This window comes from Petaurus breviceps, unplaced genomic scaffold, assembly GCF_028583685.1.
Source record: "Petaurus breviceps papuanus isolate PSGF00001 unplaced genomic scaffold, PetGlider_PUasm1.0 558, whole genome shotgun sequence".
Lineage (NCBI taxonomy): Eukaryota > Metazoa > Chordata > Mammalia > Diprotodontia > Petauridae > Petaurus > Petaurus breviceps.
Window position 1 is genome coordinate 3,249,407 of NW_027186376.1, and position 15,470 is coordinate 3,264,876.

The 15,470-nt window shown below is 49.8% G+C and overlaps 1 protein-coding gene across 2 annotated transcripts in view; it reads left to right on the forward strand.

The window, feature by feature from the left end:
• SCUBE1 (signal peptide, CUB domain and EGF like domain containing 1) overlaps nucleotides 1-15,470 on the forward strand; it is a 240,493-nt gene that overhangs the window by 201,984 nt on the left and 23,039 nt on the right. For both annotated transcript variants that reach the window (XM_069102903.1, XM_069102904.1), the window contains 9 exons: nucleotides 1,053-1,175; nucleotides 2,479-2,598; nucleotides 4,216-4,308; nucleotides 6,439-6,555; nucleotides 8,072-8,209; nucleotides 9,194-9,397; nucleotides 12,223-12,384; nucleotides 13,183-13,350; nucleotides 14,524-14,685. In XM_069102903.1, the coding sequence (XP_068959004.1) occupies nucleotides 1,053-1,175; nucleotides 2,479-2,598; nucleotides 4,216-4,308; nucleotides 6,439-6,555; nucleotides 8,072-8,209; nucleotides 9,194-9,397; nucleotides 12,223-12,384; nucleotides 13,183-13,350; nucleotides 14,524-14,685 (1,287 nt within the window). The remainder of the gene's footprint in view (nucleotides 1-1,052; nucleotides 1,176-2,478; nucleotides 2,599-4,215; nucleotides 4,309-6,438; nucleotides 6,556-8,071; nucleotides 8,210-9,193; nucleotides 9,398-12,222; nucleotides 12,385-13,182; nucleotides 13,351-14,523; nucleotides 14,686-15,470) is intronic.

The following is a 15,470-nucleotide window of genomic DNA, read 5'->3' on the forward strand; positions in this document are numbered from 1 at the left end:
TGTGTGTGTGTACCTAGAGGTATTTATGGCTGGGTCTATTACATTTACTTCAAGAAACACTAAATGCCTGTTGTATACAAGGTACTGTACTTAATCCTAAGTAGACAAAGACCAAAATGAAATAATCCTGGCCTTCAATAACCTTCCGATCCACTGGGGTGGGAGTGCAGTACAATGTGCCCTCAGGTCAATGAATTCAAGGTGATCTGAGAAAATACTAACAGAAGAGTTCTGGGAAGGCTTTATTTTATACAGAGATGGGCCTTGAGGGAGGAAAAAAATTCTGAGAGGCTGGAAGGTGGAGGGCTAAGTGACAGTCGTATCAAGGCAGAGACAGATGAGAAGGAACGTGAAGACGGAGGGGAAGCTCTTCAGCCAGTTTTGCTGGAATGTAGACTTTGTGAAAGGGCATCAAATGAAATAAGTTGGAAAGTTGGGTGGATCCCAGAGGCAAGGGCTTCAAGCATGTCACCACATCCATCCGAGGAAGGGCAGCAGGTTAGCTGCCAACAGCCTCGGACATCGCTGCCCCGTGTGTGTGTGTGTGTGGGGGGGGGGAGTTTGTATGATACTTTGTACACATGATTTCAACTGGGTGTCACCATCCCCACAGCCTCAGGAGACAGTCAGTCCTGGTAATGGCCTCCTCTTTTTACAGATAAAAAGCTAAGGGACAGAGAGGGGTTCACACAGCTGGTGAGGAACAATTAAGCCTTCACCAAGTGCTTCCTAAGGATAGATATGCTACAGTTTAAGCACACAAAGTCCTTCCTGCCCTCTGTGGGCTTACACTCCATCCGAGGACCTGCTACCAGGGACACGTAAAGCCTCGAGACCCCAACTGCCCCCTCCCTGCCTCCTATCCCCAAGGCCATTTCGCTCCCTCTACCCCACCCTGTGACTCCACTTCCCGGTGTCTGGCTTCTCTTTTCCTGCCAAGCCTTCCCAGAATAATGGTCTTTCCACACTATGTGTTGAGGTTTGCCTCTCAGTCAGAAAGGCCGCCTGCCCTCTGACCTCACCGGGCCTGGCCTGGCCTTCTGTGCTTCTAGATGTCGATGAGTGCAGCATCAACAATGGCAGCTGTGACTACGGATGCCTCAATACGATGGGCAGCTATGAGTGTACCTGTCCTACTGGAAAGAAGCCCCACTGGAATAAGAAGGACTGTGTTGGTGAGTAAGGTCTCGGAATTGGCAGAAGGGGATGAGAATCATCACCATGTGGTGACAACATATGGTGGGCGGACTAGAAGCCACTCCGTCAGGGTTACAGGATCATGGGGTCACAGACTTAGACCTCAAAGACTCCTCCCAAGAGCTATTTAACCCAACCTTCTGATTTTACAGAAAAACAACTCCAAGAAGGGGAAAGGCCTTGTCCAGGCTTGTGCCAGGAGTAAGCGGCAGTGTGTGCTCAGTGGGACCCTACGACCCCAGAGCCAGGACCTTCTGCATTGTCTGGCTCTGGATCTCAAAGACCAAGGGGCCTGGCAGAAAGGATCCTCCCTCCCACAGGGCCACCCTGGGGGAAGTAGGACAAAGAGCCCTGCCGTGAGCCCCAGGTCCACTCTCTTCTGCACTGAGATCTGGGACAAGCTGCTTCTTCTCATGGACCCTCAATTTTCTCCCAATCTCAGCTCTTAAATGTGTTTCTGATCCCAGGGTGGGGAGCAGCCTCCAAAGTCCTCTAGTCCAATGTAAACCTAAACAAGACTCTTCTCCACAATGCCCCTGACAATGGGTCAGAGACTCCACTTCCACTTGAAGAGTCCCAGTGGTGGAGAAATCAGGGCTTCCAGCAACAGCCCGGCCCTCTTACAACAATTCTCAGTCACCCTCACTTAAATCTGCCTCCACAGCTTCCTCCCTTTGCGTCTGGCTCTCCCAAGCCAGACCACAAACATCTCCAATGCCTTCCTGCCATGACAGCCCCTTAGATAGCGAAAAGCAGCAGCCTTGGTCTCCTACATCTTCTCTCCTCCAGGCCACACATCCCTAGCTCCTTCAGCCAATCCCTGTACACTGTGTTTCCAGTCCTTTCCCTCATTCCCCATCACTAGGCCTCAATGACCCTGGTTCTCCCATTCTAGTAGGTGAGAATGTGTTAATGGCCTCCTACAGAGGTGGTGAAGAGAACAAAACCCCAGAAGTGATCTGGCCAGGAGGCCTCTGCCTCCCGCACTCTGGGCCCCTCCTAACACACCCAAAGACCATGCTGTGGGAAGGCTGGACAGGGGCATTGTATGGGGCCTCCTAGCTGTAGCCAGAAGTCATGGCCTGAGCTACTGAGCATTCCGCCTTTCTCACCAGGGGCCCTGCACTGAGTTGGTGGTTAAGAAATATTTGTTGAAGTGACTCAGTGTGGCATCCTAGCTGTGGGTGCAGTGGGCTCTGGGAAATCCCTTCTCCACCCCCAGCCCCTTTCACATTCCCGACCCTTGCACAGGCATGTGACCTCCTGTGTCTTCCTCCTCAGAGACAGTGAAATGCCTTCCCGGTGCCAAAGCAGCCCCCCGAATCCAGCTGGCCTGCAGCAGGACTGGGGGCCTCGAGACCTGCTTCCTGGCCTGCCCCTCCAACACCCACTTCATTCCAGGTAACTCAGCGGCTACAATGCCCACCCCAGAGGGAGGAGGGAGGCAGATTCCTCTCCTTTGGCTTGCATCAGAGCAGTCCAGGCTTTCTCTCTTTTCTAGTCAAACATAAGAAACATAGGATCGGATCCCTGGCCTCCTCTGAGTCTTCCCTGATCCCCTGAGTTGTCAATGCTCTCCTTTCCTCACATTATCGTGTTTATATTAAATGGTTTACATGTTCTATCCCCCCAGAGGATGTAAGCTCCCAGATAAACTCTTTTTTTGCATTGTCAACACATAGTAGGTGTTAAATAAATGCTAGTTGGATTAGACTAGACAGGAAAGTGGAGATTGCCGTTTGAGGTTCAGCCAGGCCCTGTGGGCTTCCCTTCTTCACCTCCCCGGGCCTCAGCTGCCCCATCTGTGAGATGGGTTAAGAGCTCACACTGATGGGGTGCTTCTAGGAGTTCTGAAGCATTTACTATCTATTATCTAACTGATCCTCACAGCAGCAGAGGGGGAGCTAGAGGCAGGCCAACAGTGTTGTCCCTCCTTTTGCAGGTGAGTAGACTGAGGCTCAGAGATGTCAATAGTAGCTTGCCTAGAGTGACAGAGTCACTAAGTGGCTGTGATTTGGCCCAGGTCTCTCCTGACTAAAACTGAGCTCTTTCCATTACATAACAAAATATTTCACCAGAGTATTTGGAGGGGCAGGCATTGAAAGGGCTTTGAAAAGAAAAAAAAAGTTGAGTGCAACTATATAGAATCATTCTTATTGTCATGAAAAAGGCTGTGAGGCCCAGTAGGAAAAGTACCAAACTGGGCATCAGAGAGCCAGATTGTGACCCAGCTCCGCTGCACATTCTCTGTGTGATCCTGGGCCCCACACGGACTCTCACCCCTCTGAGCCTCCTCGGCCTCACTTGTCAAATGGGCATAGAAATACTGGGATAGGGGCAACTAGGTGGCCCAGTGAATAGAGCGCTGGCCCTAGAGTCAGGAGGACCTGAGTTCAAATCCGGCCTCAGACACTTAATACTTACTAGCCGTGTGACCTTAGGCAAGTCACTTAACCCCAATTGCCCTCCAAAAAGCAAAAAATTTAAAAATTTTAAAAATAGAAATACTCGGATGACCGACCCTGAAGGGCTTGGGTTGGAGAAGCATATATAGAATGTGCAGAATCTGAAGTGTTAAGGAGATGAGAGCTGTTGCTCTAAAGGGCTGTCCAAAGGTCAGTCATTCTGTTATTAGTGTGAGTTCTCTTTATTGCACCGTCACTCAGTGGGGCATGGTGGTCAGAGAACTGGCCTCTGAGCCCTCCTGGCTGTGGGGCCCTGGGCAAGGCACTGAATGTCCCAGTCCCCCCTTCCCCCAAACAGCTCTCCTAACTAGGATGTGCACAGCAGTGGGAGGGTCTGCAAAGGTGAAGGGAGCTTACTTCCCAGGCCAATGCCAACGTGCATGGGTGATGTGCAGATAATTGTACCTAGATGCACATGGCCAGTCATCACCCAGATTATTGGGCATTACAATTATTGTCATCATTCAGACAACTCCTGGTTTAAATGGGGGGGGGACATATCCCCAAGGATTCTTCTGGAACCTCAGGGTGTTTGCTCTTTCCCCCCTTCCAGATTCGGAGAACAGCTACTCACTGAGCTGTGGCACTCCAGGACCGCAGGGCAAGTCTCAGCAGAAACGCAATGCCACCGTCCCAGGCTGCACAGGTAGCACCTCCCTCTGTTTGGGCCCCAGGGAAGGGGGGAAGGGGCTCCTTCATCTTGTTCTTGTCGCCGTTCAGCCGTGTTTCAGTCGTGTCTGACTCTTCGTGACCCCTTCTGGGGGTTTTCTTGACAGAGACACTGCGGTGATTTGCCATGTCCTTGTCCAGCTCGTTTTACAATGAGGAAGGCAGGGTGAAGTGACTGGCCCAGGGTCTGAGGCAGGATCTGAACTCAGGCCCTCCTTTCTCCAGAGCTGGCACTCTGTGTGCTGTACCACCCAGCTGCTCTCTTCTTTACCTAGGATGCCCCCAGAGAGTGGGGTTCTAAGCTTCTGAGCAGGATTCCAGGACAGGCCGATGCTTGCTCATGGTGGGTGGAGTAGATGGAGAGACAGCTTTCAGGCAGGAGACCCTGGATCCCATCACTATCCCAGCACAGACTCCAAGCATACAGGGCAGTCGTCATTTGCCTCCAACAAAACAACAGATTTTTCCTTGAATCTGTGATCCTTTGGGAAGATAGTCACCAGCATGATGGACAAAGTACTGGCCTGGAGGCAAGAAGGGCTGGGCTGAAATCCTGCCTCTGACATTTGCTAGCTGTGTGACCCTAGGCAAGTCACTTCACCTCTGCCTGCCTCAGTTTCCTCATCTGTAAAAGGAGGGGGCTGGGGGAAATTGTCTCTAAGGCTCTTTCCAGCTCTAAACTTATGATCCCATGATTTCATTTCCCAGAGCTCCTGACACGCATATAGGGAGGAGAGTAAAGCCTTCTCATCCAATTCATTTTGCGTACCTTTACCAAGTGATTTGGCCTCTATGGAACTCAGTTTCTTTATTTGCAAGAAGAGAAAGTTGGACTAGATGATCTTCAGAGGGGCATTCTAGTTTTAACATTCTGTGGTTCTTTGTTCTAACCTACATCCCTAGCAAAAGTAGGACTGGAGAGAAATAGACCTGCATTAAAAAGCTTTGGCAAGGTCTTGACCACCTGGTGGCTGAATGACTGAAGGCTTCTTCCCTTCGTTTATTCCCTCTGCCGGTTGGAGAGCGATCCTACAGGGCTAACATGGCAAAAAGAGCTTCTCTGGCTCCTCCAAGAACTGTCCTCTGAATGATTCAATCAATGAGTAGGAGTCATGGGCCTGCCATGCCCCAGAACATTATGGAAGTGGCTCCTGGTTCTGCCCTTAATCAGGCAGGGCCCCTCATTGCTTCAGCCAGAGTCCTTTAGACCTCCATCACTGAAACCCCCTCTGGTTGATTATTTCATCAAGAGAAATGAGAATGAAAAAATGGCAGTAGGTGCCAAGAACAGAGCTAAGTGCCAAGGATACAAAAAGAAAAGGAAGAGAGGCCCTCTTCTCAGGGAGTTCACATTCTAGTTAAGGAGAGAACATAGTTCTTGGTGCTTAGGGGGCAGTGACCGTGGATGACAAAGGCCACCCAGGGCAGGGGTGTCAAGAGAAGCACCCATCCTACCTAGTTACTACAAGAAGGCCAGCGCTTGGCTAAAAGTCGAGCAAAGGAAGGCAGCAGGTACTGATCACAACCCTAACAGGAACAGCATCTCTATCCCACTGGGGTTTCCTGTGGGCAAGGATCAAATATGGGAGAATGAAGGTCATTGGCTTCTGTGCAGAAAAGCTGGTTGTAATGTCCTAACAACTGTATTAAAAGGCAGGAGACATATGGAGTGAGCCATGTGAGGTCTCAATGGTGGACCCAGCACAGCTAGTAAATGTTCTTGTCCTTGACTGGCTTTCCCTACCTGTCTTTGTGACCTTAAGTGTACAATGTCCCTAGGAAAGTCTGTTGCTTTTTTGTGGTGCAAAGGGCCTGGTGTCTTAGAAAACAGTGAAGAGTTTGCTCTATGATAATTCTGTGCCTTGGTAACTATATTCCTGACACCTTTTAAGCCCTTCCTGATTCTTTCTGGTCACCTAAAAGGCCAAAGGCCACAAGACACTGTCAGTCAGAGTGACAAGCCACCATTAATCCTAATAGGGGGTAGGGCAGGGGGGGAGATGGAAAACATCCTGGGGAACATCATGCCCCCACCTTGAGGTGCTCCCTCAGCTGGGCACCCCAACTGATGGGCCTGAGGAGTCCTCCACTTCGACTTTTTTTGCAGATTCTCTGGTTCCCCCTGTCAAACAGAAAGCCCGCTTCAAAATCAGAGATGCTAAATGTCACCTGCGGCGACGCAGCAAGGATAAGGCGAAGGAGGTGGTAAAGCAAGCATTACTAGGTGAGTGGCCTGCCTGCCCCCGAGGCTGGCGCCTGTCAATCGTTCCCATGGGAGCCAGGGGGCAGAGTATCTTAATGACTTGGAGAGGAGGAGGGTCCTGATCTAAGAGGGTCTGATGAGCCCCTCTCTTGGTGGGAAGCAGGGGTGGCAAAGAAGGAGGACAACAGGAAGGACTTCGGGAAATTCAACACATATTCATCAAGGAATGAACAAACACACACTGAGTGCCTACTGTGCATAAGGCCCCTTGCTAGGAAGCCACTGGAAGGTGACACAGACCTCTCAAAAGGCTCCCAATCTAAGCGGGAGACCAACTCAAACTCCAATTCTCCTTTTTCTGCACCCCAAGGCAGGGGCAAGGGCAGGGAAGGAGCATTTCTAGAGCACCATTATGTGCCAGGTACTGGGCTAAGTGCTTCTTCACCAATATTATTTCATTTATCCTCGTAGCAGCTCTGGGAGGTTGGTGCCGTTATTGTCCCCATTTTATAGTTGAGAGGACTGAAGCAAACAGAAGTTAAGTGACTTGCCCAGGGGCACGGTGTCTGAGACCAGAGTCCAGGCCTCAGGTCCAGGTGGTAGATTCCCTGCTCCATCAGCTACCTCAGTCACTGCTGCTATGAAGTAGTGGGCTGGTCCTATGCCTGGGCTCTCCCTCTACCATGTACCATTGGGCAAATCCCAGTCACATCCCCGTCAATGACATGGGAGATATATTACCTGTACTACCTAGAGGTGTACTGCCCAGAGCTATGGGGAGGACCAAACGAGATCATGGCCATGATGCACTTTGCCAACCACCAACTTGTACAAATGTAAAATATCATTACACGAGGGAGCAGAAAGAGCCCTAGGTGTGGAGCAAGGGGCCTGCGTTTAGATCCTGCTTTACTACTCACTAGCCATGTGACCTCAGACAAGTCACTGGCCTTGTCTGGGCCTCAGTCCTTCAGCTATAATGCCAAGGGTAGGGCACAATGCTCTCTCCTGCCTCGGTGGCTCATCATCACACTTCACCGTCATGAGAACATCACAGTTATTGAGGTGACGGCTTAATTTTCATTACATTTTATGTGATGTTTCCTGAAAGCTGTGGGGCCCCAGCAGCTGAAGCTTCCACTCTGGGAGGCCCAGGGTGGCTGCATGACCCTTCCCCTCACTGGCATCGCCAAGGAGATGCCAGCCTGCAGTGGTAGAGGGTGCCACTGTTGTAGTTTATGCTGTAGTTATCTACTAGACTGTGAGCACCCTGAGGGAAGGGACGGTATCATTTGTCAGCTCTGTATGCCCAGTACCCACATGCAGCAGGCACTCAATAGCTGAAGTCTTCACCTACGGCCTCCTCTGCAGAGGCTTCTGGCTAATGCCATGTCCAGCCATCCAGTTGCCTTTCCCTGCAGCCCCTCCATGCCCAGCACCACACATGGAGGTCACTGTCCCGCCTCTGCCGACCCTATGCTTCTTGTCTCTCTCACGTCACCTCTGTTATGCCAAGCTGCTCAATTCCCTTGTACAGACAACTGCCAAGTGACCTTTGTGAATCTCCAGTGCGACTCATCCAAGAAGAAGCGTCGGGGCCGCAAGTCTCCTTCAAAGGAAGTGTCCCATATCACTGCCGAGTTTGAGGTAGAGATGAAGTCTGATGAGGTCTCAGGTTTGTGAAAGGTCATCTTACAGACTTTTACTATTTCATGCAATAATTTTTAAACAAGAATGTATGTATATGTGTATGCATAATACTACTGCATGTTCTACATAATACACACAACACACGTGTTAGCTATAAGGATTCAAGGCAGGCACTAGGAAGTGTCCTTCCACTGTGAGCTGGCCACACACTTAAACAGGGGACCCGAAGGAGACTTTTCTTGGGGATGCTTTAAGAAAGAGTGCTAACACCAGTGACAAGGAAGGCAGCGGGGCACTGACCTGAGAGCAAGCCTCCGTGTTGGAGATGATGGCTCAAGGCCCACCTCTGACGAGGCATTACTCCCCAAGGTGTCCCTGAGGAAAGAGCTCAGCTGCTCTACCCCTCAGGAGACCCTCAAGGACTCTGAGCTGCACAAGAGGCAGATCATACTAGGAGAAGCAGGTTTCCTAGTCAGATATCCCCGACACCAGTGAAATCTCAAGTGGGTCCTAGTGACAACTGTAGCTCCCATTTGTGGGTCCCTTTAAGGTCGGCTGAGCAGCCTCTGTACCTTTCACTCGGTCCTCACAGTAGTCTGGGCCAGGTGCTCTCTTCACCCCTGGTTAACACTCGAGTAAGCTAAGGCGCAAAGAGGACGCATCACCAGGCTCAGTGGGCCGCAAACACAGACCTCCTGATTCCAACCCCGGGTGCCGTCCACTCCACCAGGAGGTCTTGCTCCTGTCTGGGACGCTAAACAGGCAGCTGTGGAGTTTAAGTAGAAAGAAACCTGGCCCAGAAGTGGTCAGAAGTCTGGAATGCAGGCCTCGTGCTTCTCTGGACAAACCACTGAAGCTCTCAGCAGCTTCTTCATCTGTGAAAGAGGGGCAATAAGCCTCCCCCCAGTTACTTCCCAAAGGCCGCTGGGAGGAAAGCCCTCTGCCCACCCTAACCATCCCAGAAATGTGAGTTACTGTTCAAAACTCTTCCTGTCCATCTCTTGCTCAGAGACCTGTAACACTGACTGTGTCCGGAAAAAGCTGGAGCAGAAGCTGCAGGCCGCCATCAAAACTCTGAGGAAATCAATTAACAAACAGCAATTTTACCTGCAGTTTTCGGGTACAGAGTACGAAGTGGCCCAGAAACCGGCTCAGACTGCTGAGGGGCAGGAAGCGTGTAGCCCTGGCCTGGTGCTGCAAGATGGGAAGTGTGGTGAGTCAGGCAGTAAGGAATGTGTGCTGAATCCCTATGTGCCTGGTACTGGGCCAGGCCCTAGGGCTGCAGACACAGAGGGGAAACAGCCCCGGCTCTCAAGGAGTCTGCATTCTGTAGGGGAGACGATGTATGCATATGTGGATAGATACATTATAGGCATATGTGTATATGTATACATAGCTACGTGTATGAGTGTATGTGTGTATACGTATGTATACATATGTGCATGTGTGTACATGTCTGTGTGGGCATGTATGCGTGTCTGTGCACATGTCTGTAGATGTTCACAGGGCAGGGCAAGGAGAAGGGCCCAGGGGAATGAGGGAAGGCCTCATGTAGAAGGCCGCACTTGGGCTGGGTCCTGAACAAAGCCTCTAAGAGGAGGCTGTGTACATCAGAGAGGGAGATGGGAATGGGAGGGCTGTGCACCAGCCTGACTACAGCACAGAGTAGGTGAAGGAGAGTAATGGACGATGAGCCCATGAACCCGGGAAGGCAGATCAGAGCCAGCGTGGGAAGGACTTTCAAGTACCAAACAGAGGAGTTTGTATTCGGTTCTAGAGGTCACAGGAAGCCCCAGGAGTGGGTTGAGTTCCAGGAGCATGACTTGGGTAGGCTGTGGAGGAGAGGCCCGAAGCAGGGAGGTCCAACAGGCGGCTTTTACGAGACCTTCTGTATTACAGCGGTCCAGGGTGAGGCGATGAGCCTGACCTAAGGGGTGATTATGTGAATGGAGAGAAGGAAGAGAGGCTAGGAGGTAACAAGGACAAGCCCAACACGTGCAGCGAGGGAGAGTGAGAAGCCGAGGATGACTAGAAGGATGGTGGTGACCTAGACAGAAACAGGGATGCTCAGAAGAGGGGAGCCGAGTCTAAGGTGCCTAGTGGAGAGCCATCGTGAAATGTCTAATAATGGGTTAGTGGTAGAGGATTGGGCCTCAGGAGACTAAAGCTGAGGATACAGATTTTGGCAGTCATTAGCTATTCATGGGAGCTGACGAGGTCACTGCCATATGATGAAGTACAATGACTTGCCCAGGGTCACACAGCTAGTAAGTATCTGACTCCAGATCTGAATTCAGGAAGAGGAGCCTTCTTGACTCCAGACCTGGCACTCATCTTTTTTTTTTTTCCTTTTGGAGGGCAATTGGGGTTAAGCGACTTGCCCAAGGTCACACGGCTAGTTTTTTTGTTTTTTGGTGTGTGGTGGGGGGGGGGGGGGTGTTAAGTGTCTGAGGCTGGAACCGAACTCGGGTTCTCCTGACTCTGGGCTGGCGCTTTACTCACTGCACCACCTAGCTGCCCCATGGTACTCTATCTCACCAGAGAAACAAAAAAGAGAAAAGCTGATTGGAAATGCAAGTACACAGAAGTAAAGCACAATCTTGGGGGGAAAGAGAGAAGGAAAAAGCAATAATGTTAAAACATGATCTTTATACAAGCAAAACATTGATCTGGAAGTCAGGTTGCATAGAGACAACTTAAGCATCATAGATCTTCCAAAAGAACACAACTCAAGGGGCAGCTAGGTGGCACAGCGGATAGAGCACCAGCCCTGGAGTCAGGAGGACCTGAGTTCAAATACAGCCTCAGACACTTAACACTAGCTGTGTGACCTTGGGCAAGTCACTTAACCCCAACTGCCCTGCCTTCCCCCCTCCAAAAAGCAAAAAAAAAAAATTAATAAAAGAACAAAACTCAAAAAAACTCAACACCATAATTCCAGAAATAATAAAAGCAAACTACCCAGAACTTCTGAACACAGAATATAAACAGAAAGGTCCCAGAACAAGATCTTAGGGGCCACCTAGAGTTAGCGGGTGTGATATGGATGATGATTTGACAAAGCAGTCTGGAAGGAAGCGGTCAGAGAGCTAGAAAGAGAACTGAGAAAAAGCAGCAACACAAAATCCCAAAGAGGAGAGAGTGTCCAAGAGAAGAGGGTTTCACCAAAAGCCAAATGCTGCCGAGAGGTCAAGAAAGAGGAGGGCTGATAAAAGGTCATAAGACCTGACAATTAAAAGGTCAAGAGAGCAGCTTCTGCTAAGTTACAGAAGCCAGATGGCAGAGGTCTGGGAAGAGGATCTGGAGGAACTGCCCAGCAATGCCAGGAAATCACCCACAGGTCCTAATTCTCCCCACTCCCCCTTGGGGTAGGTTCTATAGTTGAGAAGTTATCAAGGCCAGACTAGAGACTCTGGAGCTCCATAACCTCAAGCAAGACCTTTTGCCAATGTGACCTTGGGAAAGGCACTTTTCACTAAAACTCGGTTTCCTCCTCTGAAAAATAAGGGGGTTAGACTAGATGGCCTCTCAGGTCCCTCCCAGCTTTAATATTCTGTGATCTACAATTTATCTAGGGAGCTAAAGATGGCATTGTGCAGGTGGTGAAAGTACACAGGCTAAGTTACAGACTCCACCATGCACTTCTCCTTATGGGAATGGACAAGAACTTGTGATTGGCCAGACCTCCTGCCTCACTTCCCTCACATTCATTCCCTCCAGTGGAGCTAACAACACTTCTATGCAATAGGTGGGGATGGGCCTACAGATTCAGCAAATCACTTCACCTCTCCAGGCCTCAGTTCCTTCATCTGTAAAATAAGAGAGCTGGACTAGATGGCCTTTAAGGGCCCCTCCAGGTCTAAATCTGTGATCCTCTTGGAGGGAGAAGATGAGTAACAGATGTCCCTGCTCTTGGGCAGGAAGTGAAAGGAGAACGAGGCAGGCTGAAGCCTCCAAGAGATCCAGGTTTGAGGGTTTCCTGATCTAGAAGCAAATTCAAGGATGTCCTCATGGTTGGGTTCTGCTTTGGTTTTTCAGTGACCTGTGGACCAGGCACCTATTACAGTGGGGAGCACAGTGAGTGCCTTCCTTGCCTGCCGGGAACATACCAAGACACTGAAGGTCAGCTCACCTGTGAGCCTTGCCCAAGTAACGACGGCCAAGGCCTAGCAGGAGCCCGAAATGTGTCTGAATGTGGAGGCAAGTGAAACTTGATTTCTAAAGAGTGGACAAGTCTACCACCTGTCCTATGTTGTCTTAGTCTGCCACTGTTTTGTGTTGGGAAACAGAGGCACTTACAATAAGGCCCACACTACTTGGGTCATTCTACTCATTAGAATGACACCAACTCAGGTCAAGCCACCAACCAAAGGAAAGATTGGGAGAGGATTCTGGGCAATACTGTGCAACTGAAATAAAAGCATCCCTGCGCCCTCAGGCAATACCATGTAAAGTTCATCCCAGGCCTGTACCAGGCCAGCCTGCTTTCTAATCCAGTCCCAGTCACAAAGAAAACAGCATATCAATGCACAGTCATAGCCACTGGGGGGAGCTAAAAAACCCATGCCTAATGGAAAGACCAACCCCCTCCAAAGGAGTTCTGCTGCTCACTACCCAGGTAACCCTGGGCTCTGAAGCTCAGCTTCTGTAAAATAAGTTTGTACTCTATAACTTGTAAGGTCCTTTCTAGCTCTAAATCTCATGAATTTCTATCAAATTCTTCTGTAAAAAAATGGGATGAGGGTAAAGGTCCAGTCAGTAGCTCCTCTGTTCTCAGCTCTGAATTCTCCCAATGTTTGGCTCTAGAGCCACTTCTACTAGACCAGAATTTGCCAGAAGCACCTTTGGCCTTTTCCTTCCATGTGTAGGCTGGAGGAAGAGCTAAATCACAGAAGTAGCTGGTCTGCTGGTGGCTCTGTCATTTCAGAAGCTGTCCCCAGGCCACTGGTCCCTACTGGACCAGCTTCCTCCCATAAGAGATGACTTTTAATTTTTCAGGACAGTGTTCTCCCGGCTTCTACTCATCCGATGGCTTCAAACCTTGCAGGCCATGCCCTCTGGGCACATACCAGCTCGAGCCAGGACGCACCCTGTGCTTTCCCTGCGGAGGGGGGCTGGTGACCAAGTATGAAGGAGCTGTTTCATTCCAAGACTGTGAGACAAAAGGTAAATGTGCCCTCCTCACACTCATTCCTGTCTCTAATGTTTAGCAGTAGGTTTGGAAGTGGAATGAGGCAGCTAGGGCCATGGACCAGAGAAGAGGTCAAGAGCTTCCACACACACCTGGCAAGTTAGAGGAAGCATTTCAAGTGGGGTCATACTACAATAGTACAAATAAGAGTGATCCAACACACTTGCTAAGTGCTTGCTGTGTTTGAGGAACTGTCCTGGGTACTGAGGATAGAGAAACAAAATGAAAAGCAGCTCCTTCCAGCTCCCACGAACACACTGCCCAAGGTTCTGCATCTTGTTTTACATCTGATTTCCATCTTTAGACACACACACAGACACAATACACGCATACATATAGACATACACACCTACAGCTAAAGACGTACAACACAAGCATGCACACGCATCTGTGTTCACATATGTACAGGCACACATACACACACGGAGATGCACATATGTGTGTGCATGTACGCCTGCCTATACACATGCAGTCACACTCCCAAACACACATAGACCCAGAGCAGCACACGGAGGCCGCTGTACTGAGATGAGTCCTTCTCTCCTCTCATGCCCTGACTGTTCTTTCTAGTAATTGAAGTTCTCCCCCTTGCCCCAAAAATGGGGAACTGAGCAAGCCAAGTCCTGTCACCTCTGTGGGCCTGAGTTCTCATCTGTGGAATGGACAAGCTGGTCTAGACGACCTCCACAGGGGGCCCTTCTAGCTCTTGAGCGAGGGTCTGTTAGTGTGGAGCCACAGTCCATCTTCGGGTTATACTTATGATGGAAGACATCCGGGTAATCTGCCCAAGACTAACAGTGAATTCTCTAGTTCAGAGGAAAAAGAGAATCAGAAAAGGGAGGAGTAACCAAGGCAGACTTCATAAAGGAACTGGGCATTGGCTGGGTTTTTAAGACCAAGCAAGGTTTCCATATGGTTAGAGAGAAATAAGGAGTTTTGCTGATTTACAAGCTTGGACAGAAGCAGTCTCTACATTTGATCCAATCTCAGCAACTTGAGTATTTTGAAATATTAGTCACAGAGGTCAAAGTTCTGTCTAAAGCTGCCCCTGGCAGTGCTGTAAAGGGAGTGATGGAATGTGGGGCACAGTGTGAGCCCTGCATCTGCTAATGACGGTGCTAACGGCCTGCCTCATGCCTCTCCCACAGTCCACTGCTCTCCTGGCCACTATTACAACTCCTCCACCCACCGCTGCATCCGGTGTCCCATCGGCACCTACCAGCCAGAATTTGGTCAGAACTACTGCATAACTTGCCCTGGGAACACAAGCACAGATTTTGACGGCTCTACCAACGTCACTCATTGTAAAAGTAAGTCCTTTCTCTTCCTGTGGGAGTGCCGGCCATAAACCTAGCCTCAAGGAATCGGGAATTCCATTACTGTTAAAAATAATAGTAATTTGACTATGCATAATAAGTAATGATTAAGAGAACTGTTCACATTGACACATTTATAGTTCATGCACCTTCATATACATTCCCTTATTTGACCATCTCTATAACTATGAAAGAAGCAGGACAGGCATTACTGTCTCCATTTTTAGAAGGAAAAGTGGGGCTTAGGACTGCAGGCACAGATATCCCTTAGAGGCCTGGTGACTATCACAAGCAACTAGGTGGCCTGGTGGATAAAGCACTGGATCTGGGATCAGGAAGCCCTGAATTCAAATCCAGCCTCAAACACTTACTGTGTGACCCTGGGTAAGTCACTTGACCTCTGGGGGCCTTAGTTTCCTCATTTGCAAAATGGAGATAATAACAGCACTTCCCTCCTAGGGTTGTTGTGAGGATCAAACAAGATCGTCTTTGTAAAGCACTTTGCAAACTGTAAAGCTCTGTCTAAATGCTGGGTAGAAACTAGCTATTATCCCCATGCCAATTCCAGGAACTTGTTTTCTGGAGGCAACATGATGTGGTTGGCAGGATGTACAGTTAGAGAGCCTGGCCTGCTCATTCGTGGCCACATGACTTGGGGTGAGCCATTTCCCCACTGTGGGTCTGCTTCCTCCTCTGCAGCACTGCGGGTGGTTCAGGGTGCAAAAGCAAGGTAAGGAGGAATGGTCTTCTGAGTTCGGATGTCCCTCCCAGCTCTTAAG